This window comes from Tupaia chinensis, unplaced genomic scaffold, assembly GCF_000334495.1.
Source record: "Tupaia chinensis unplaced genomic scaffold, TupChi_1.0 Scaffold150166_1, whole genome shotgun sequence".
Taxonomy (NCBI): domain Eukaryota; kingdom Metazoa; phylum Chordata; class Mammalia; order Scandentia; family Tupaiidae; genus Tupaia; species Tupaia belangeri.
Window position 1 is genome coordinate 125,436 of NW_006210004.1, and position 23,056 is coordinate 148,491.

The 23,056-nt window shown below is 45.9% G+C and overlaps 1 protein-coding gene across 3 annotated transcripts in view; it reads right to left on the minus strand.

Moving 5' to 3' along the window:
• GLB1 (galactosidase beta 1) overlaps window positions 1-23,056 on the minus strand; it is a 93,225-nt gene that overhangs the window by 39,063 nt on the left and 31,106 nt on the right. For 2 of the 3 annotated variants that reach the window (XM_027769651.1, XM_027769650.1), the window contains exons 7-10: window positions 20,836-20,894; window positions 18,042-18,163; window positions 17,916-17,956; window positions 10,137-10,249 (exon numbers count right to left, since the gene is read on the minus strand). In XM_027769651.1, coding sequence (XP_027625452.1) covers window positions 10,137-10,249; window positions 17,916-17,956; window positions 18,042-18,163; window positions 20,836-20,894 — 335 coding nt within the window. The remainder of the gene's footprint in view (window positions 1-10,136; window positions 10,250-17,915; window positions 17,957-18,041; window positions 18,164-20,835; window positions 20,895-23,056) is intronic. The other variant, XM_006171953.2, reaches the window with a different exon arrangement.

A 23,056-nucleotide genomic window follows, 5' to 3' on the forward strand; every position in this document is an offset into this window, starting at 1 on the left:
TTTCTGTCTCTATGTCTCTCTCTCTCTCTGTCTGGTGAGCGCACGTGCCCTACAGCGAAAACCTCTCCAAAAAAAAAAAAAAGAGAGAGAAAAAGAAATTTACTGTGGTAAATGTTCTTTCTACCATTTTTAATTTTTGTAACTTTTCTGAAAGTTTGACATTTTTTTAAACAAAAAATGAAAACAAAGTAAAACTAAAACGTTAGTGTTATATGTGTATATATGCAAATGCACACACATACATGAGGGGTCATTAAGGAATTCATGGAAAAATATATATTATGAAATAACGATGCATGGATTTCTTTTTTTTATTTATTTATTTTTGCACCAATAGAAACTCATACTCTAATTGTAATTTTCTATGGAATTTTTGAAGCGACTGCATATATTGGGTCGTTGGAAAAGCCATGGCATAGTTTTCTGTGTAAAAATGTGCCATGACTGGGCCAGCAGATGGCGTAGCAGTTACATCACTGGACTCCCACATGGCTGATCATGGCTCGAGTCTCGGACCCAGTGGCTTGAAACTCATGCTGGGCCCATGTGCATGTGCGTGTGCGTCCAAGGTCCCAGAAGGAGAACAGAGAAGGGACTGCGGCATGGCCATTCTCCCACACTGGGAGGGGGATTTCTCACTTTCCCTCTCACTGTGTCTGTCTCCCTCCTCCCCCTAGCGTACTCTAAGGCAAAAACCTCTACCAAAAAAAAAAACGCCATGGCTTTTCAGGCGACCCAATATATACATGTATTTATATAGTTATAGAGTCTAGTCTGGTTGGTCCCAGGTCGAAGCAGTTGTAGCCCTCTAGGCATTTTCAGAGCAGACTGTATTATGATCCCTCAAGATCTTTCTATTTCTTCCTTTCATTCTTTCTTTGTCTTGATGTGTGTGTGTCATCGTTATTTTTTTCTCTAATGACTTAAAAAGGAAGAGGGGGTCAGATGGGTGACACAGAAATAAAATGCAATGCTTTGTGATGCTATTCCACATGGGCAAGTTCCCAGTCACGTCCACAGGCCTCTGAGTAGGCAGAGCACATGCTCCAGGGTTGGCTGAAGCAGGGGGTGGATCGTGCATCAGGACCTTGTTGGAGGTCCTGTTCCTCTCATTCATGGAAAAAAAAAAACAAAATCTTAAGTAAATAAATAAGTAGAAGAAGACAAAAGACTTCTCTTAGCCCTATCCTTTAGAAGAAATCATTTAAAAACTATTTAATTGCTCATAGTACTTTTTCTTCTGGTCTCTAAACAGTATACTTATTTCTTGTTTCATCAATTTAAAATATTATCATTTGCTTTTTTAATATTTAAGTGTATAGCTCAGTGGGGCCGGCAGGTGGCGTGGTAGTTAAAGGTGCTGGACTCCCACATGGCCGACCACGGTTCGAGTTCCGGACCTGGTGACTTGCTTTCTCACTTTCCCTCTCTCCCTCTCTGTCTCTCTCTGTTCAAACTGGAAAATAATAATAATAAATAAAGTTAAATAAAAAATAATTCTTAACAAAAAAGAGTATAGCTCAGTGGTATCACCCTGGACGATCATCCTTTCTTACCGAAACAGTCACATCAACTTCAGTTTCTCTGCTGGATACTTCCGTAAGTTTAAAATATTAATAATATCCTTACACCTTTATTTCTCAGTCCCATCAATTAGGATATTATCTTTTGTGTCCATACTTTTCTTTTTCTTTTTTTACTTTCTTTTCCTCTTTTATTGTTGTGTACACACTTTTTAAGATAAGGCTATTTGCATCCTACCCTGAGCTCTTCTCCCCAGCCTCACCTTCATACCATCAGCTGTACTTTTACATTGTCAAGGTTAAAATACACTGTCCAGGGGCCAGCAGGTAGTGTGGAAGTTAAGGCAGCTGAATCGCACATGGTCAACTCTGTGGTTCAAGTACTGGACCTGGCGGCTTGAGAAGCATACTGGATATGTGTGCATGTAAGCTCAAAATCCTCAGAGGAGAATGGAGGAGAACAGCTTGCAGCATGGCTATCCCCTCTAGGGGCCGATTTCTCTCTGTCTCTGGTGGGTACATGTGCTCTACAGCAAAACTAAAATAATAATAATAAATCTGTCCTGTTGGCCATAAGTCCTCCCTTCATCTGTATATTGTTTCTGAATTTAAAATCAATGATTAGTGCTCACATTACTGTATAAACATTGCTCTCTGCACAGCTGTTAAATGGTACATACTATGAGGGCAGGCATGCTTCTCTTGTTCAGCTTTTTGTGTTCTCTCCTCCAACTCCTGGGGTTTATAATTGCCTTTCTCTCTTTTTCTTTTTCCTTCCTTCTTTCTTTCTCTCTCTCCCTTTCTTTCCTTCCTTCCTTCCTTCCTTCCTTCCTTCCTTTCTTTCTTTTCCAGCTTTCACAATAGAAGGCATACATGAGAGAGAGAGAAAGATGTGAAGAGAGACAGAAATGAGTACCTTTCCTGGGGTCTGGTCATACCATGATTCCTCTCTCCAGTCTTTCAGCCTGTCATATCCTGGGAACTTGTGTGCACGCCCAGTGGTTTCAGGCTAAGTAGGCCAGGGATTCAAACTGCAGTTGCCATGTGGGATCCAGCTTCTTTTGAGAAATATGTTATCACTACACCATGAAGCTGGCCCTCTTTTCTCTTTGCCTTTACATTGATGTTTTGCTCTCTCTTTTTTTTAAACTTACTAGAGGGTGCATGTACTCATGGGAGAGGGAGAGGAAAAGGAGAGAGAGGGAGAAAGTATCCCCCCTCCTCCTCCCATGGGAGATGGCCACATAGCAATCCCTCTCCTCCATTTTTCCTTTCAGGAATGTGGCTTTTGAGGCTTATGCACACATGTGCCTGGCATGTCTTTCAAGCCTCTGGGACCAGGCTCCAACCACACAGTTGATCATGTGGGATCCAGCCACCCCAACCACCATGCCACCTGGTGGTCCCCAAGGTTGATGCCTCTTTAGGATATTTCAAATATCCAAGGATGCTATCAAGTTTCTCCAAAGTTCCCCTTTTCCCTCCTTGAAAATATCTGTCTGGAATTCTGAGTCTTCCTTCTCCAAGACACTGACTCTCCTTTCAGCTTGATATTCTGAGGCTCCCCTTTATTATTCTCTGGGTATTAGGCTCCTGGGATCTCTTGACATTCATTTCACTGGAGCACTATCTAAGAACTGGTCTGTGAGAGGTAAATGTCCTAAATCTCTGAATGTCATAGTTAGTTGATAGTTTGAATGGGTATAAAAGTCTTTCTTTTAACAAAATTTTTAAAAAAGTATTCATTTAATTTTATTCATTCATTCACTTATTTTAATTTGACCAGAGAGAGACACAAAAAGAGAGAGGGAAAGTGAGAAAGCAAGCCACTAGGTACGTGAACCAGGGAAAGTGAGAAAGCAAACCACCAGGTTCCGAGACCCGAACCGTGGTCAACCATGTGGGAGTGTCCAGCACCTTAACCACCATGCCACCTGTTGGCCCCAAATGGGTATAGAATTCTATGTTGAAAGTCATCTTCCTTCAAAATGCTAAAAATACTATTCTTATAATTTATTATCCAGTGCAGCTTATGCCAGTCTCACCTTGTTAAGGATGCTAGATTTTTTTCTCTCTCTAGAAGCATGTAGCCTCTTTATTATCTGTGTCCTAAGATTTTCCAAAGATGTATCTTTTTTGTATTCATTATGCTGGACAACTCAGAGATCACTTCAAATTTGGGGGGAAAAAAAATCTGTATTCTTTCTTTTATCTCTACTTTTATTTCTAATAAGTAACAAGCTGGACATTCTAGATTGCTTCTCAAAATCTCTCATCTTTTCTCTCCTATTTCCATATCTGTCTTCTGATTCTAGTTTTTGGGATGCTTTTAATTTCCTTTCTTTTCTTTTCTTTTTCTTTTTTTTTTTTTTGGAGAGATTTTTGCTATAGGCATGTGCGCTCACCCGACAGAGAGACAGAGAGATAGAAAGCGAGAAATCACCCCCCAGGGGGGATGGCCACACCACAATCCCTTCTCCTCCATTCTCCTCTCGGGATCTTGGGCACACACGCACATGCGCCCAGCGTGAGTTTAAGCCACCGAGTCCGGGACTCGAACCGCGGTCAACTATGTGGGAGTCCAGCAACATAGCCATTACGCTAACTGCTGGTCCCAAGGAATGTTTATAATTTCCAAGAACTCTTTCTTGTTCTCTAGTTGCTCCTCCTTCAAAGTATCCTGCTCTTACTTTATGGATACAATATCTCCTCAAATCTCTCTGAAAGCTATAAATTTAAGAGATTTTTCTTTGTTTTACTTAAGACTTCTCCAGCACCCTGAATTCTCTGTTGCCTCTAAAGTCCATTTTTCTATTTATGGTATCTCAATCCTTCCCTTTCCAATTGTTAATCTATGGTTGTCCTTAAACTGCTGGGCATCCTTGGTTGACCATCTATATTTTTTCTCTTTCTTTTTTTTTCTTTTTAATTGTCAGGATGCATGTATGACACAACCCATTTTCTGGGACCCCTCCCTTCTTGGGAGTTGTTTTTCCTCCCCTCTCCTTCAATAAACTCCCTACTTTGCTATACTTACTGTCTCTGTCACATCTCAGTGTGGGACAAGAACTTAAGTCTCACTGCAAGTGCTGGACGTGATCACCACCTGTCCCTGAGTTCTTGCATCACATATGTACTTGCTAGAGAGACACAGAAAGGGAGGAAGTATCCCTCAATGGGATAAAACTCTTAAAACAATGGCTCATTCATTTATTCAAAAGCATATGAAAATAAACTCATCACTGACCCTGCCAGGGAGGGAGGAGGAAGGCCCTACCCTACAATTTTATGGTTCATTCTCGAGGTCGAAGTGTTAACCATGTCTGGTTGAGTTTTACCCACACCAAAGAGACTACCTTAGAAAATGCAAATGTCAAGAGTTTTGTCATGCCTTCAAGTCATACGCAAAGGGCTGCCTGGGACCTTCACCACAGAGCACAGGCTTCTGCAGCCTTCTAGGAAATTACCATTCCCAGAAGCCACTGTCAGTGAAGCAGACTGACCATCACCACCTCATGCACACTTGAAGTGGATTAAGGAGGAGACATATCCCACTGTTTAAGTCTTTGATAAAGGAAGGAGCAGATAGAGCTATACGTGGGAGTATTTGCTATCCAATTTCCTTTTCTTAATGTAAGCAAATATTGAACACCATTTAACAAATCTTATAAGATGTCTACAAAGTCTTATAAGAAAGTAGCCTACTAGTACCAGTTACATAGCCAGGTGGTTGAGGGAGCTGGATCCCTCATGGCTGACTGTATGATTCACACCCTGGCCCAGGAAGCTTAGTAAACATGCCAGGCACATAGGCATGAGTGCCCTAAATCCCCTCAAAATAAAGTTTGTGGAGAAGAGATTGCAGTGTGACCACACTCCCCGGGAATACTTTCTTCCACTCCCTTTCTCTCTGACAAGTACGCATGCCTTCTGGCAAAATAAAAGTAAGTAAGAAAGACTAAATCTTTTAGTGGTGGGTGGTCATGCTACAATCTCTTCTCCTTCATTTCTCCATCCTGTTGAGATTATGGGCACACATACACATATGCCCCGTGGGTTTTTTGTTTGCTAGAGGGTGTGTATACTCAACAGAGAGCAACAAAGACAGAGAAAGAGGGAGAAGAGAAAGAACCCTCCCAGGGGAATGGTCACATCACAATTCCTTCTCCCTCTCTCCTTCCTTCCAGGGTTTTTGGGTATGCATGCACAGGTACCTGGTGTGTTTCTCAAGCCACTGGGTCCGGGACTAGAACTGCATGGTTGGCCATGTGGAATCTGGCTCACTTAACTAGTAGTAGGCCATGGGAGTTGACGCTGTGGAACTTTATTTATTTATTTTTAAGATTTTTTTGCCATAGGGCACATGGGCTTGCCAGAGATGAGGAAGACAGAAACAGAGAGACAGAAAGCGAGAAACCACGCCCTAGGGGGGATTGCCACATCACAGTCCCTTTTTCTCCATTCTCCTCTTGGGATTTGGGCATGCACACACACATGCCCAAGCCAGTTAGCTTTCCATGTGCAATCTCAACTTCTCCCTGCACTGTTGGGGACTTTTCCAACAGGATTGAATTCCGCAAATCTATACCTAAGCTTTATCCCTATAAACAATGACTGGAATAATGACCAGACACGTTAACTCTCCTGCTTTAGAGCAACAGAGCTTAGTTAATGTATCACAGGTCCTGTCAGTGCTTCTGTAGAAACATTTCTATGACAAGTGAATCACAAGACACCTTGTTCAAGATGATATTTTTTTTTTGACAGATTTTTGCTATAGGGCGTGTGTGCACACCAGAAAGACAGAGACAGAGAGATAGAAAGTGAGAAATCATCCCCAAGGGAGGATGCCCACGCCACAATCCCTTCTCCTCTTTTCTCCTCTCAGGATCTTGGGCATGCACACACACGTGCCCGGCATGAGTTTTAAGCCACTGGGTCCGGGACTCAAACTGCAGTCAGCTACATGGGAGTTCAGTGACATAGCCATTACGCTAACTGCTAGTCCCTAAAATTAAATAATTCTTTAAAAATTATTTAATTTATTAATTTATTTCTTTTTAATCTGACCAGAGAGGGACAGAGTGAGAGAGAGAGAGGGAAAGCGAGAAAGCAAGCTGCCAGGTGCCGGACTTGAACTGCAGTTAGCCATGTGGGAGTCCAGCGCCCTTAACCACCATGCCACCTCCTGGCTCCAAATAGCTTATAAGGTTCTATGGAATCAGTTCCCCATTGATCCCTCTGAACTCATCTTCTGCTTCTCTCCCCCTCATCTGCTGGGTCCAGGTACCCTTGCCTCCTTGTCAGTCCTTAAAAATTCCATCACTTCCCACCTTCTTACTGGTGAATTCTGCCTGGAATGCCCTTGCCCGGGACATGCATAGGGCTCTCTCACCACCTTAACATCTGGTTCCAGCTTCCCCTTCCCAAGGACGTCTGCATATACTAATCAGTTAAAGCTGCACCGAGAGGGTACTTAACAAACATTTGTAAAATCATTTGTGAATAATTATGAACTATGGAGGTAAGGTCAATCACCATCTGAACCCATTATGGTAATACCTAGTAGGTCTTCATTTTGTTTTTGTTTTTAGGGAGCATGCACTCACCAGAGAGAGACAGACAGAAAGCGAGAAATCACCCCCAGAGGGGATGGCCATTCCACAATCCCTTCTCCTCCATTCTCCTCTTGGAATTTTGGGCACACACACACATGCACCCAGCATAACTTTTAGGCTACTGGACCCAGGACTCGAACCACAGTTGACTACATGGGAGTCCAGTGATGTAACCACTATGCCATCTGCTGAGTGTTGGGTTCCCACTGCACCCCTGGCTGGCCCCTGAATGTTTATTAATATTAGTATTCATCAGGCTCCAAGACTGGAATCAACCCATTTCAGGGAACTGGGAGCACACAGATTACATGCTTGGAATGCAAATATGTTAAAAGTGAACAAGGTAGAAAATACCTTCAATTTAAAAATCTTCTGAACATGTCAAGGGTAAAAGATAAATCAAAATAGGCAATGTTTAGGGGACTAGCAGGTGGCATGGAGGTTAAAGCAGCTAGATCCCATGTGGTTGACTCTGGGATTCAAGTCTGAGACCCTATGGCTTGAAAATCACACCAGGCATGTGTGTATATGGGCCCAAAATCCCCAGAGGAGACTGGAGAAGAAGGAACTGAGGCTTGGCCATCCCCCCTGCAAAATGATTTATCACTTTTCCCCCCTCACTCTGTTTTCATCTCTCCCCAGTGAGCACATGTGCCCTACAGCAAAAATACTAAAAAATAAATTAATTAATTTAAAAACCATGTTTAGAAACAAAACACTATGACCCTGTAACCTAGTGTTAAGGGAGCTGGGAGCTGGCTGTGTGGTTTGGTGGTTAAGAAAGCCAGATCTGGGGCTGGCAGGTGGCATGGTGGTTAAGGGTGCTGGACTCCCATATGGCTGGCCACAATTCAAGTATCGAACCTGGCAACTTGCTTTCTTACTTTCTCTCTCCCTCTGTCCCTCTCTGGTCAAATTAAAATAAATAAATAAAGTTAAATAAAATAATTCTTTTTTTTTTTTTTTAAGAGAGAGCCAGATCTGGAGCCTGCAGGTGGCGTAGGGGTTAAGACGCTGGACTCCTATATGGTAGAACAAGGTTTAAGTCCCAAACTTGGCAGCTTAAAAATCAGGCAGGGCGCGTGTGTGCGCATGCCCATAATTCTGAGAGGAGAATGGAGGAAAAGGGATTGTGGCACGGCCATCCCCCCCAGGGGGCAATTTCTCACTTTCCCTCTGTCTCTCTCCCGAGAGTACATGTGCTCTGTGGGAAAAACTTAAATTAAATAAGGCTTAAAAAAAACTGTGATCTGGGCTGACTGAGAACGGAGGTGGCCTGTGGTGTGAGACACTGCTGAAGGTGCCTGTCTCTCTCTGTCTCTTTTCCTCATAAAAGAAACAATCTTTTTATTAAAAAAAAAAAAAAAAGTGCTAGGCATCAGTTAAAAATGGAAATAATGAAGTAGGGACAGAAAGTTTCAAAGAGGGGACCAGTAGGTGGTATGGTGGTTAAGGGGCTAGACACTCCCACATGGCCAACCATGGTTTGAGTCCCAGACATGGGGGCTTGCTTTTCTCACTTTCCCTCTCTCTCTCTCTCTCTGGTGTCTGACTCTGGTCAAATTAAAAAAAAAAAAAGTAATAATAAAATAAATGAATTTATAAATTTAAATAAATAATTCTTTTTAAAAAAAAGCTTCGGGACCAGCAGTTGGCATAATGACTATGTCACTGGACTCCCATGTAGTCGACTGCAGTTCGAGTCCCGGACCCGGTGGCTTAAACTCACGCTGGGTACACGTGTGTGCGTGCCCAAGATTCTGAGAGGAGAATGGAGGATAAGGGATTGTGGTGTGGCCATCCCCCCCGGGGGTGATTTCTCACTTTCTGTCTCTCTGTCTCTGTCTTTCTGAAGAACGCAGTGCCTACAGCAAAAACTTCTCTAAAAAAAAAAAAAGCTTCAAAAGAGAACAAACATAGGGGAGGAAGCTTTGGAGACATTACCATAAATTCCACAGACATTACACCCCAAGTGAAAAAAAAAAGTGCAAGAATTGAACAATATGCGCATTTGACATGTTCGATAAAACGGATGAATGCTAAGAGTAGTCGGGATCCTATTTTTCTACGTGTTAAAATATTTCATAATATAATTTTAACACGTGCTTAAAAGAGAGACTATATCATACTTGAAACGAGTAAAAAAAAAAATACCACTTATAAGCAGAAAAACTATTTTTTTTAACTTCAAAACTCAGGTGACTGAGCAGAAAAACTGTGGGTTTTTCTTTTTTCTTTTTTTTTTAAAATGTTTTACCCACAGCAGAGACAGGAAACCCCACCTGGGTGCATCTGGTGCCTCGGAGGATTATAACACCAGCAGGACTAGGCAGTTCAGGTGCAGGCCAGGAGGAAGCAGCACTCACTCGCCCCAGATAAAACATAAAGCACCAGTGACAACTCACGTTCGCATATGCCGTGCAGGGCCACAGGGCTCTCTTCCCACGTGGGTTATAAGTGAGCACGCATTCACTTACTGCTAGTAAAAATAATGATAATGACTACCACTTAGAGGGCATCTATGTGACGGGGCTGTCCTAGAGGGCTTCCATAAGTCCTAGTTTGAAAAGAATTACTTAATTTTACATATCATTATTATTTTAATTTGCTATAGGAGGCAGGCGTGCTTACCAGAGAGTGATGAGAGAGAGCTGGGAAAGTGAGAAAGCAAACCACCAGGTCCAGGACTCAAACCTATGTTCAGTCAGTCACGTGGGAGTCCAAGCACCTCAACCACCATGCCACCTATTGGCCCCATAAATCCTTTTTCATCCTTCCAGCACACCCAGGGGCTATAATCCCAGTTTTCTAAATTACTGGGTCTGAATAACCTGCTCAGAGGCTCAGTTTTAATCAGGTGGGCTCGAGATTCAAACCCAAGTCTAGCTGACACCTCCCTTTGTCCACCGCTTGCAACATGGAGGCCCTAGGCTTGAAGATGTCGACAGAACCACAGCAAGGCTCTAGCCCACCACCGCACTCAGGAAGCACGCACCTTTTGGATCACCTTTCGCAGGGCAAAATACTTCTCCGTGAGATCTCCTGCCTCGCTCAATGGAGCATCATAGTCGTAGCTGGTGGGCTGGGGGGCATAGGGTGTGTTGGCTCCTAGGAGACAAAAATGAACCACTCATTACTACCCAAGGTTCTGGGACAAGCCTTCAAAGTCCAAAGTCCATGGGCTCAAAACTGTGAAATAATTAGAAAGATACATGAAACCAGCCGCTGGGCTGGCTGACTGAGCCGCAGTGATGCGAAGCTCTCCAATGCTGGCCCACAAGGGAAGGGCTTGGGTTCCTGGCGTGGGCCTCCCTGTATGGACCAGGCATACAGGTGCCCCCAATCCGGGGCTGGCTGAAGATGAGGATGGATGATGGCACTGAGACCCTGTTCAGGGTGCACCGCCACCCTCCAAAGAAATAAACAAGCTTAAAAAACAAACAAACAATAGTTAGGAGACAATGGTGGCCCTCCGGATGGAAGGTTTAGAGGACTGGGTTTCTTCCTACGCATGGCACTTAGAGTTTACAAAGCACCTTCTCATCCACGTTCTCTGTGGAAGCTCCCAGCTGTGACCCCAGCTGGACAAGCAGGGAATCTGAAACTCCTCAGAAAAAGCTACTAACATCTTGGGCATAGTGGTTATGTCACTGGACTCCCATATAGTTGATCACGGTTTGAGTCCCAGACCTGGCAGCTTAAAACTCATGCCGTGTGTGTGTGTGTGTGTGTGTGTGTGTGTGTGTATGTGTGTGTGTGTTTCTAAGATCCCGAGAGGAAAATGGAGGAGAAGGGATTGCGGGTTGGCCATCCCCCCCAGGGGGTGATTTCTCGCTTTCTGTCTCTCTCTGTCTTTCTGGCGAGTGCATGCGCCCTATAGCAAAAATCTCTCTCTTAAAAAAGAAAACCTGCTAACGTCTCACAAGCAGCTAAGACGGGGCTTATGACATGACCCACATCTCTGGCTGCTAACCTCGAAATCCCTGATCTTTTTCATTTCCTCAAACCACATGGCTGAGAAAGCTGGTGGTGGAGACAGAGATGACAAGGCTGAAGATCAGCAGAAAACCGAGGCCGTTATCAGACCCAGCACACGGGAAGATGAGTGCAGATGCACATCAGCCCACAGAGGTTCCCATGCAGCCCAAGGCCTATGGGACAGCTACGCAGAACACGGCGGGAGCTGGGGTGTGCTCCTGGACCCCATTTCAGGGTGAAGGCACTTACCCATGACCCTGCTCCCTGCTCCGTGGGGTACTAGTCACTGATGCCTCTCAAGCATGTCTCTCTCTGGGCAGGCTATTGGCCTGCCCACTACAATCCTCCAGGATACACTCTACCCAGCAACTGGCCAATGCGGGGATTTAATACCTGGTCCCAGGGGCAGCAGGTGGCATGGTGGTTAAGGTGCTGGACTCCCTCGTGGCTGACTGCAGTATGAGTCCTGGATCCAGCAGCTTAAAATCACGTCTGGAATATATATATATATATATATATCTGCCCAAAGTCCCAAGAGGAGACTGGAGGAGAATGGATTGTGGTGTGGCCATCCCTCTTGGGGAGCGATTTCTCACTTTCCCTCTCTCTGTCTTTCTGTGTCTCTGTGTCTCCCTCCCTGGTGAGTGCATGTGCCCTATGGCAAAAATCTAAAAAACAAAACAAAACAAACAAACAAACAAAAAAACAGCAACAACAACAGAAATGGTCACTTGGCCTCAACAGACCAGCCAGGCTCCAGAGCTCCTTCTGTTGGGTCGTTGGAAAAGTCACGACTTCATTCAAATATGTCATGGCTTTTCCAATGACTCAGTAGAATTGGCTTAGGCCATCAGTGGAACTGCCTCCCAGCCCAAGTTCTCCCTCAGTCCTGCCTCCCACGCTCTCTTACAGGTGTTGTTACTGAGATCACACGCAGTAAACTCTTGGGTAATCTGGCATCTGTTTTCCTGGTAACGTGGCCTCCAGCAAGACCAATGAGTGATGCCAACACTGTGCTTCAAAAAGACTCTGCAGTTACTGTCCAAGGGACAGGGTCTACAGAGGCTCCCACCCTCGTCATAGACAATGTTCCCAGGTTTGAGGCTATCTGCACTGTGGGGCCGACTTTGAAAACTTCCCCGGGCATGAGAGTCACAGGGAGAGCTCGTTAAAACAAAGACTCCTTGCTGGGCACATGTGCATGCATGCTCAAAATCCCAAGAGAAGAATGGAGAGGGGATTGCGGCATGGCTATCCCCAGTGGGGTGGTTTCTCGCTTTCTGTCTCTCTGGTAAGTGCACATACCCTGTAGCAAAAACCTCTCTCTTAAAAAATCAGAAAGACTCCTAAGCCCCACCCCAGAGATGCAGCGGGTCAGCGGTGAGCCCTGAGGCTCTGCAATGCTTATGAGCTCCCAGGTGGTGCTAGTGCTGCTGTCGGGGGATCAGCAAGGTTTGGCTAGTGCCTCTCTCTCCTACTTCAGAGGGAATTTTGCAACGCAAGTGTCTGAGAGTGAAGTTATTTTAGGAAATATATAGCGCCTTAACCACCACACCATCTATGTTACATTTTGGGGTGTGTGCGCTCACTAGAGAGAGACAGAGAGAGAAAGTGAGAAATCACCCCCCATAGGGGATGGCCACCCACAATCTTTTCTCTTCCATTCTCCTCTGGGATTTCGGGCATGCACGTACATGCACCTGGCGTGATTTTCAAACAAGGTGTTGGCCCTATGTGGTTCCAATACCTTAACCACCACACCACCTAGTGGCCTGTGGGATAGTCTTTTTTTTTTTTTTTTTTAATATATTTCCTCACAAAAATCTGTGCATGGAATTTTCTTTTCTTTTTTTTAATTATTTTTATTTAATTTTATTTATTCATTCATTTGTTTTAATTTGACCAGACACACACACACACAGAGAGAGAGAGAGAGAAAGAAGTGAGGAAGTGAGAAAGCAAGCCACCTGGTCCGAGACTCGAACTGTGGTCGGCCATGTTGGAGTGTCCAGCACCTTAACCACCATGCCATTTGCTGGCCCCATGTGGGATAATCTTTAAAAAAAAAAATTTGCCAGAGGACACATAGCTCACCAGAGAGACACAGAAAGAAGAGCAAGCATTCCCCAGTGGGGTGTGGTCACCCTACAATTCTTTCTAGTCTCTCTCTCCGTTCTGCCACAATTCGGGGCATGTATGTACCCTGTCCGGTGTGTTTTTCAAGTCACTGTGGCTGGGATTCAAGTCTTGCATTCAGCCATATTGCTGTCTTAACTAGAAAGTCATGGGGCCAGCTCGGAATAATCTTTTGTCCAACTCAATTTTGTAAGTAAATGAGGCATAAAATGTGACAGTTCAGCTGAGATTAGTATAAACTCCTGGGACACAGCTCATGAATGATGGCCCCTCCCTGGGTGACCTTATTGGTGACAGAATTCACAGATGAATGAGGATGAGGATCAATCAGCCCCCAAAGATGTTTTTCATTAGTTCTTCACACAGAATTTAAAGTTTAAAGACCCTGACCCCTCAACCAATTGGATTGATCCAATCATATCACTTTTCCTACTAAAAACATGTTTTGTAAACTCTAGAAGGTGCGTGTGGGGTTGGCAGGTGGCATGGTGGTTAAGTACTAGACTCCCACATGGCCAATCATAGTTTGAGTCCCAGGCCTGCCAGTTTACTTTTTCACTTTCCCCTCTCTCTTTCTGTCTCTCTCTGGTCAAATTAAAATAATAAATAAATATCTAAATAAATAATTGGTAAATAATTCTTTTTAAAAAAGGTGCATGCACCTGCCAGAGAGATACAGAGAAAAAGGGAGAGAGAGAGAGAGAGAGAGGGAGCGAGCATGCGCCAGTGGGGCATGGTCATGATGCAATCCCTTCTCCACTTTCCACCCTGTTGGGATTTTGGGGTATACACATACATGCTCTGCATGTTTTTTTTTTAATTTTAATTTTTAAATATACATTCAATCACGTTATTTAGCTTACAAAGTGAATATTTCAATATGTGAACATTTCTCCCCGGTCAAGTTGATCAAAATAGGGACTAAGATTTGAACCATGGTCAGCCATATGGAATCCAGCTGCATTAACCACCACACCACAGGCCCCCCTTCTCAGGGAATGCACGCGTTAGAATACATCCCTTCTGGGCCAGGAGGTGACCGGGTGAGTAAGGCGCAGGGTCCCACACAGCCAACAATTTAAAAAACACACTGGGGGGACCAGCAGTTGGTGTAATGGCTATGTCGCTGGACTCCCATGTAGTTGACTGTGGTTCGAGTCCAGACCCGGTGGCTTAAACTCATGCCGGGCGCATGTGCGTGCGTGCCCAAGATCTCAAGAGGAGAATGGAGGAGAAGGGACTGGGCGTGGCCATTCCCCTGGGGGGTGATTTCTCGCTTTCTGTCTCTGTCTCTCTGTTTCTTTTTGGCGAGTGCATGCACCCTATAGCAAAAACCTCTCAAAAAACAAACAAACAAAAAAAACACATGGGGGTGTGGGCGTGTGTGCCCAAAGTCCTGAGAGGAGAATGGAAAAGAGGGGACTGTTGTGTGGCCACAGTCCCACTTTCCATCTGTCTCTCTCTGGCGAGAATATGCAGCCTACAGCAGGGTGTCAGAAAAAACATCCCTTCCTGTGAGATGCGTAAAAAAGAAAACCACATCCCTTGCTGCAAGAGCTCACCTGCTCTGCCGTCCTCCCCACCTCTCCTGTGGCAGAGCCTATGCTGCCCTGTCTCTTCTTCTTCTTCTTCTTTTTTTTTGAGAGGTTTTTGCTATAGGGTGTGTGCATTCACCAGAAAGACTGAGAGAGACAGAGACAGAAAGTGAGAAATCACTTCCTAGGGGGGAAGGCCACACGGCAATCCCTTCTCCTCCATTCTCCTCTCGGGATCTTGGGCACGCACACACATGATGCACCCATTGTGAGTTTAAGCCACCGGGTTTGGGACTCGAACCATGGTTGATTACATGTGAGTCCAGAGACATAGCCATTATGCCATCTGCTGGTCCTGCCCTATTTCTTCTTTCCATGTCTCCTTCCACACTAAACCGTGTAACTTATAGGAGAGACTGTCTCTCTCTTACCCTTGAGTCCTCAGCCAGAGCCAGGCCTGGGGACAGAATTCAAGGAGCAGCACCAACCTGAGTTGAACAAGTATGGCTTCCAGAAACACATTTTCCACGTGGAGGGGACTCCAGCTAGGAAACTGGCCTGTGGGTTAGAGGAGGGACTGGTTTGGGTTCCACCAGCAGAATCTGACTCTGGGTCTCTCAGACTCCCAAGGGCAGTATTGGAAACAGTGCATCGTCCAGCCTTCTAGCGTCTTCTGGCCAGCGCAGAGAGTGTGAGAGAGCAGAGCACAAGAAATGGGGAGACTCAGCCCTTATCGGCTCTCCACGTGTGAGATGCACAGATGGGCAGGAGCCTGCAGACAGCCACCATGCAGACGTGGGCGCGCAGGTGCGCAGTAGCGGAGCACAGCCTACACCAGCAGGTGTGGCAGGTGGGCAAGAGCTCTGCTCTCTCTCTCCGGGAAGCTGGCCAGAGAACAGCTGCTGAGAGGTAGGACTTGCCCCTCCTCACTCCCCCAGAGACCAGGCCAAAGGGAAAGTTCAGAGAGACCTGGCAGATATGAGCGGGGGTGTCCGGGGGCTGGCTCAGGGACTTCGGGTTGCAAGGGGTTATCCAAAGGGCAGGGACTCTAGCTTACCAAGGTCTGAGTTTGAGTCCAGGCTCCACCTCTTGCCAGCTGAACAGGAAATGTGTGACCTTTCTTTTTTTTCACCCAGCTATTCTTTATTTTTTTTTTTTTTTAAGAGGTTTTTGCTATAGAGCATGTGTGCTCAACAGACAGATAGAGACAGAGAGATAGAAAGTGAAAAACCACCTCCTGGGAGGATGGCCTCGCCGCAATCCCTTCTCCTTCATTCTCCTCTCAGGATTTTGGGCATGCACACGCACCCAGCACGAGTTTAAGACGCCGGGTCTGGGACTCGAACTGCGGTCAACAACATGGGAGTCCAGCGACATAGCCATTACGCTAACTGCTGGTCCCAATACCTTCCTATCTTGAATTTAATAATAATAATAAAATTGATCATCTTTTTTAAAAATAAGATTTTTGCTATAGGGGTGCATGCACTCACCAGAGAGAGAGATAGAGAGACAGAAAGCAAGCCATCACCCTCCAGGGGGGATGGCTACACTGCAATCCTTTCTTCTCCGTTCTCCTTTTTGGACTTTGGGCACACATGCACCTGGCATGGGTTTGAAGCTGCCGGGTCCAGGACTCAAGCTGCAGTTGACTCTGTGGGATTCTAGTGACATAACCATTATGCCATCTGCTGGTCCCAAAATTAATAATCCTATAAGCAATGTCTTCTCTTGACATAGCAAAAGAGGAACGTTGTTAACAATTGATGGTCTCCAGGGTGGCCCCATAGCCTAGTGGTTAGAGGAGCTGGATCCCATACAACTGACCACAGTTCCAATCTTGGCCCTGACAGTTTGAAAAACACACCAGCGAGTGTGCATGTGTGTCCCATATCCTGACAGTTAAAGAAATGAAGTAGGAAGAATTGGAGTGTGATCACCCTTGCCCCGGTGTTTTTCAAGACTCCCATGTAGTTGATCGTGGTTTGAGTCCCAGACCTGGTGGCTTAAAACGGACTCTGGGCACATGTGCATAAGTGCCCAAGATCCCGGGAGGAGAACAGGGAGGATGGATGGCATTGCAGCCATCCCCCGCAGAGGGTGATTTCTCACTTTCTGTTTCTCTGTCTATGTCTCTCTCTCACGTAAATGCACGTGCCCTGTGGCAAAAATAAAAAAAGAAATACTTGCTTTTTAGGGTCAGCGGATAGCATGGTGGTTAAGGTGCTGTACCCCACATGGCTGATTCTGTGGTTCAAGTCCCAGACCCAGTGGCTTGAAAAATATGCCAGGTGCATGTGCATACTTGCCCAAAATCCCAAGTAGAGAATGGAGGAGAGGGGATCACCATGTGGCTAATTCCCTGGGGGTGATTTCTCACTTCCCTCTCTCTTTCTGTCTCTGGTGAGTGCACATGCCACAGGGCAAAAATCTAAAAAGTTATTTAAAAATTACATGGGCGAGGGACCAGCAGTTAGCGTAATGGCTATGTCACTGGACTCCCACGTAGTCGACTGCGGCTCGCATCCCAGACCCGGTGGCTTAAAACTCACGCCGGGCGCATGTGCGTGCGTGCCCAAGATCCCGAGAGGAGAATGGAGGAGAAGGGATTGCGGCGTGGTCATGATCCTGGTGGGTGATTTCTCACTTTCTGTCTCTCTGTCTCTCTCTATCTGTCTGGCGAGCGCATGCGCCCTTTAGCAAAAACCTCTTCAAAAAAAAATTACATGGGTGAGACCAGCAGATGGCATAGTGGTTACGTTGCTGGGCTCCCACATAACTGGCTGTGGTTTGAGTCCCAGACCCAGTGGCTTAAAACTCGTGCTGGGTGCATGTGCGTGGGTGCCCAAGATCCAAAGAGGAGACTGAGGAGAAGGGATTGCAGAGTGGCCATCCCCCAAAAGAGTGATTTCTCACTTTCTGTCTCTCTGTCTCTCTGGCAAGTGCACACATCCTATAGCAAAAATCTCAAAAAAGAAAATATTAAATGGATAATGCTTACATATTAGAAAATGTAGAAGATAAAAACAGAAAACAGAAATTGTCTGTAGGCATAGGCCCCAAATATCAAGCACCAAAACCATCCTCGCGGACGCATCTACAAGCAGCAGTTGAAGTACTCTTACCATTCCAGTAGGCGAAATTGGTCCCACCTATAAACATGTACCTATATGGAAACAAGAGAACATGCGCGTTTCACCATGAGCTCACGGCTGGTGAAGGCGCCCTCCCCGCAGGTCACGAGCACTCACAAGTTCACGTTCGCTCCGTGGGCGAGTATATCATAGAGAGAAGAGGCCACCGCTTCAGTCTGGACTGTAGAGTGAGGCTGGCCCCAGTGGTCTAACCAGCCAGTATAGAACTCAGAATTGACCTGAAAAGAGAGGACATGGAGCTCAGGATGGCCTTTTGGCCTCCAATGCTGGGCCTTTCTCATACTGTTCCACCTGCTCCACAAAGGAACAGCTGGAAAAGGGGGTTGACACGCTCTGCTTAACCCTACTGGGGGCCCAAGGAAGGCTTCCAGTAATAGCCTTTACTCAGCCCTCTGGTACCGACCCTAAGTGAGACCTCATCTTACACAATGCAAGTATTTCCGAAAACTTTTATGGGCCAGCAGACAGCATGAAGGTTAAGGGGGCTGGATCCCTCATATTGACAGTGCAGTTTAAGTCCTGGACCCAGTAGATTGAAAAACACATTTGGTGTGTGTGCATGTGTGCCCAAAATCCCGAGAGAAGAATGGAGGAGAAGGGATTGCGGTGTGGCCATCCCCCAAGGGGGGGGGGTGTGCTCTCACCTTCCCTCTCTCTGCCTCTGGTGAATACATGTATCCTACAGCAAAAATTAACACAAGTGTTTTGTTTTGTTTTGTTTTGGTTAACCTATCCTGTTTAAATATAGTAGAGGACCAGCTGATGGCCTGGTGGTTAAGGTGGCTGGATCCCACACAGCCGACTCTGTGGTCTGAGTCCTAAACCTAGAAGTTTATAAAGCATGCAGATACATGTACGTGTGTGCCCAAAGCCTCGAAAGGAAGGAGAAACAGAAGGGATTGTGGACTGACTGCATTGGGGGGGGGGGGGGCTTTCTCCTTTTCCTTCATCTCTGTTTCTCTCTAGCAAGTACACACACCCTCTGGCAAAATTAAAAAGAAAAAATAAATAAATTGTATATACACACACACACACACACACAGAGTAGGAAAGTCTTGCTGGACAGGAAACCAGCAGATGGCAAGGTGGTTAAGGTGCTGGACACTCCCACATGGCTGACCACAGTTCAAGTCCCGGACCTGGTGGCTTGCTTTGTCACTTTCTCTCTCTGTCTCTCTTTGGTCAAATTAAAATGAATGAATGAATAAATAAAATTTTTAAAATTAAAAATAAAAAAGAAACTGAACAAAAAAACTTCTCACAGGCCCAGCCACGGTGGTACAGGCAGTACGATGTCACACTAGAGCCCCAGGGAAGACCTGGATTCAGGTCCTGGTCCCACTTGGACACAGCAGGCATGGCAGTGTACGTTCATGATCCTGGCCTGCCTGAGGCTGGGGCAGGACTAGACCCTGTGGAAGACACCTCCCTGCCCACCCCCATCTCTCTCGAGCATAAAAAACATATAAAATAATGGGCTCCAAATTCACTCTCTGTGTGAATCCGAATTCTCAGATCTCAGGTTGACTTATAATGAGGTGGCCCTGTCCAGGTATTCTGCAGAGTGGACCCCGAACACGTCTGTCTTGGCCTTTTTCTTAGAGAAGGAGAAAGAAATATGGATCACGGAGGCGCCTTCTTGTTTCAGGTTCCAGGAAACAGCTCCACCCAAAGCCTGTGAGTGCAGGCTCCGTGCGGCTCACTGAGCAGAGACCAGGTGCAGAAAAGCTGTTGTGCAAATAAGGCTTGTGTGCGGGTCTGACCTGCTGCAGAGAGTGCAGGATACGACCCTCACACTGCGCTGGTGCAACAGCTCTGCTGAAGAAGGGAAAGGCACACAGAGAACCCGGTCGGTGGTTCACACCTGCCCCGACCTTGCTGCTTCTCCTCCCAGCAGCCCGCATGCACGGCATCAAGCCTCCTGACTCAGAGCACTGTCAGCATTTCTGTGTCTGCAATGCCACCTGCTGCTCGGTGGAAACGTAGCACCTCAGGCCCCACCCAGACCTGGCAGATCAAAGTGAGCATTTGAACGAGCTCTCCCAAGTGATTCGGAAACCTTAAAGGCGGAGGAGCTCTGTCATGAAGGCCCCTCAAGAAACAGACCTGGGGGCCGACAGATGGCATAGTAGTTCCATCACTGGACTCCCACATGGCCAAACTCTGTTCAAGTTTTGGACCCAGAGGCTTGAAAATCATGCTGGGTGTGTGTACATGCATGCCTAAGATCCCAGGAGGAGAATGGAGGAAAAGGGATTGCAGCTTGGCCATCCCCCTGGGGGGTGATTTCTCACTTTTCTTCTCACTATCTCTGTCTCTCTCTGGTGAACGCATGCACCCTAAGGCAAAAACCTCTTTAAAAAGAAACAGACTTGAACTTAGATACTGGCCCAGCCCCTTGTGGGCAAGTGACATGCTTCCTGAGCCTCATGATCATGGAGACAATAAGACCCCTCAGGGGGCCGGTAGGTGGTGTGGTGGTTAAGGTGGCTGGACTCCCACATGGCTGACCACAGTTTGAGTCCTGGACCTGGCAGCTTGCTTTCTCACTTTCCTTCTCTCTCTCTCTCTAATCAACTTCAAAAAAATAGAAATAAATAAAAATAAAATAATCACAACGAGTAAAATTAAACAAAAAATAACTCTTAAAAAATAAAAAGACCCCTCAGGAGAGGTGCCCTGAGGAGCAGATGAGATGAGACAAGCATGGAGCCTGAAGCCTGGCTGGCCATTCAAGCTAGTATCTGTTCTTGTGAGCAGTTTCTTTTCTTGCCTAGTTGTCCAGAGGGCTCTCTCCACAGTCCCATCAGTTGCTCACTCTGGAGCCAGAAAAAAACAAAGATCACGTACAAACCAGGGGTCTCTCCACATCTCACCCACCAGTTCTTACCAAAGGGCCTTTCGGCTCACTCATCCTCTGAATTTGGAAAGCCGCTGTGACATTTTCTCCTGAAAATCACAAGGGGGAGAAGAAAGGTCAGGCATGGGAATAAGAAGTTAAACAGCAAGAGTCCCTTACGGAAACTGAGTCAGCAGCCCTAAGGGCTGAATGGTGGGGTTCCTCCCAAATTTACAGGTTGGGGCCAGCAAGTAGAGTGGAGGTTAAGGGGGCTGGATCCCATGTGGCTGACCACAGTTTGAGTCCCAGACCCAGAAGCTTGAAAAACATGCCAGGTGTGTATGTGTGCATGCCCAAAATCCCGAGAGGAGAATGAGAAAGAAGGGACTGAAGCATGGTCATCCCCCTGGGGGTGATTCCTCACTTTCCCTCTCTCAGTCTTTCTCTGGTAAATGCCTGTGCCCTATGGCAATCAATCAGTCAATCAATCAATCAATCAATCAATCTGTGGATATTTAGGATATCTTCCCACATGGCTCCAGCACTGTACTACAGTGGTGCTCTGTGCCACCATGGCTGGGCCGCAAAATTATCTCAATTTTTTTTTTTTATATTTGCTATAATCTCACATGTACTTGCCAGAGAGAAAGAGAGAGAGAAATAGAGAGATAAATCATCCCCAGTGGAGGAGATGACCATGCCATAATCTCTTCTCTTCTCTTCCATTCTCCTCTGGGAATTTTGGACACACACTCAGATGCACCTGGCATATTTTTCAAGCTGCTGAGTCCAAGACTCAACCCGTGCTGGTGGCTGGCCATATGAAATCCAGCCACCTTAATCACTATGCCACCTAGCTGGTCCCAAAACCATCTTAACTGATAGAGCCAGTTAGGGGGTCACTGAAATATTTTATGTTATTGAAAAATTCAGCTTTAATACAGCAGTTCTCCAGGGAGCCACAGACTTTCAGAATAAACTCTCAGAAAGTTATTCCCATTATTGGGCTACTCTCTGCAACAAGGGGCCTTACTCACCTGTCCGGTCGACGTCCTTTTTCATGGGCAATACAGTATAATCCGGTTGTTCCTCTGAGGCCTCAAACATCCAGGACTTGGGCTGCAGCATTGACTGGGGCCTTTTGTGAGGACTTCCCCTGCCTCCCACCCAGTCCCCTGAGCCGTCTCGGAGCTGAACCTGCTGTAGGTATGGGATCCGGCAAATCCTATTTTGGTCCAGGCTTAACTTCTTTAGTCTTCGATTAAAGAGAGTGAATACAGAATCACAGCAACAATGATACTTCAGAAATATTTACCAAACAACTTTAGGGGAAGAACATGGAATCAGGGTTGGACAGTTACTTCTCTTGTGACTTTGAGCAGTGACTTACTCTCTGGGCCTCAATAGCCCTATCTCAAAAATGGGAAAAATATTTATTAATGTTTCAAAATACTTGTGAAGATTATACGAGATAGGATTTCAACCACCAAAGACCCTCTGCCCAGATTTCACCCTCCTGCTCCCCAGTCAAGCCAGGAGTCAGGATAAGTCAATCAGCAGCCATCTGTATTTGAGTTCTGAGCGTCCTCATTCAGGAATTTCAACCACCGAAGACCCTCTGCCCAGACTTCACCCTCCTGCTCCTCAGGCTAGCCAGGAACCAGTTACAGTACCCTACTTATTCTCTCTGTCTCTTCCATCTCTCGCTCTCTCTTTTTAATACATATATATTTTTACTTTTTAAACTTAGCACTCTGCTGCTCTTTTATTTTTCTAATTCTTACCTTCCCCCCGCCCCTATAGGATAAGCCAGTCAGCAGCCATTTATATTTGAGTTCTGAGTGTGCGGTTTTCATTTTTTGACAAAATTTTTTTTCTTCTCTTTTTCTTATTGTTTTGTCTTTCTCTCTCTCTCTTCTTTGTTTTTGTTTCGTTTTGTTTTCCTATTTATTTTCCTTTTCTCCAGAGGCTTGAAAATCATGCTGGGTGTGTGTACATGCATGCCTAAGATCCCAGGAGGAGAATGGAGGAAAAGGGATTGCAGCTTGGCCATCCCCCTGGGGGGTGATTTCTCACTTTTCTTCTCACTATCTCTGTCTCTCTCTGGTGAACGCATGCACCCTAAGGCAAAAACCTCTTTAAAAAGAAACAGACTTGAACTTAGATACTGGCCCAGCCCCTTGTGGGCAAGTGACATGCTTCCTGAGCCTCATGATCATGGAGACAATAAGACCCCTCAGGGGGCCGGTAGGTGGTGTGGTGGTTAAGGTGG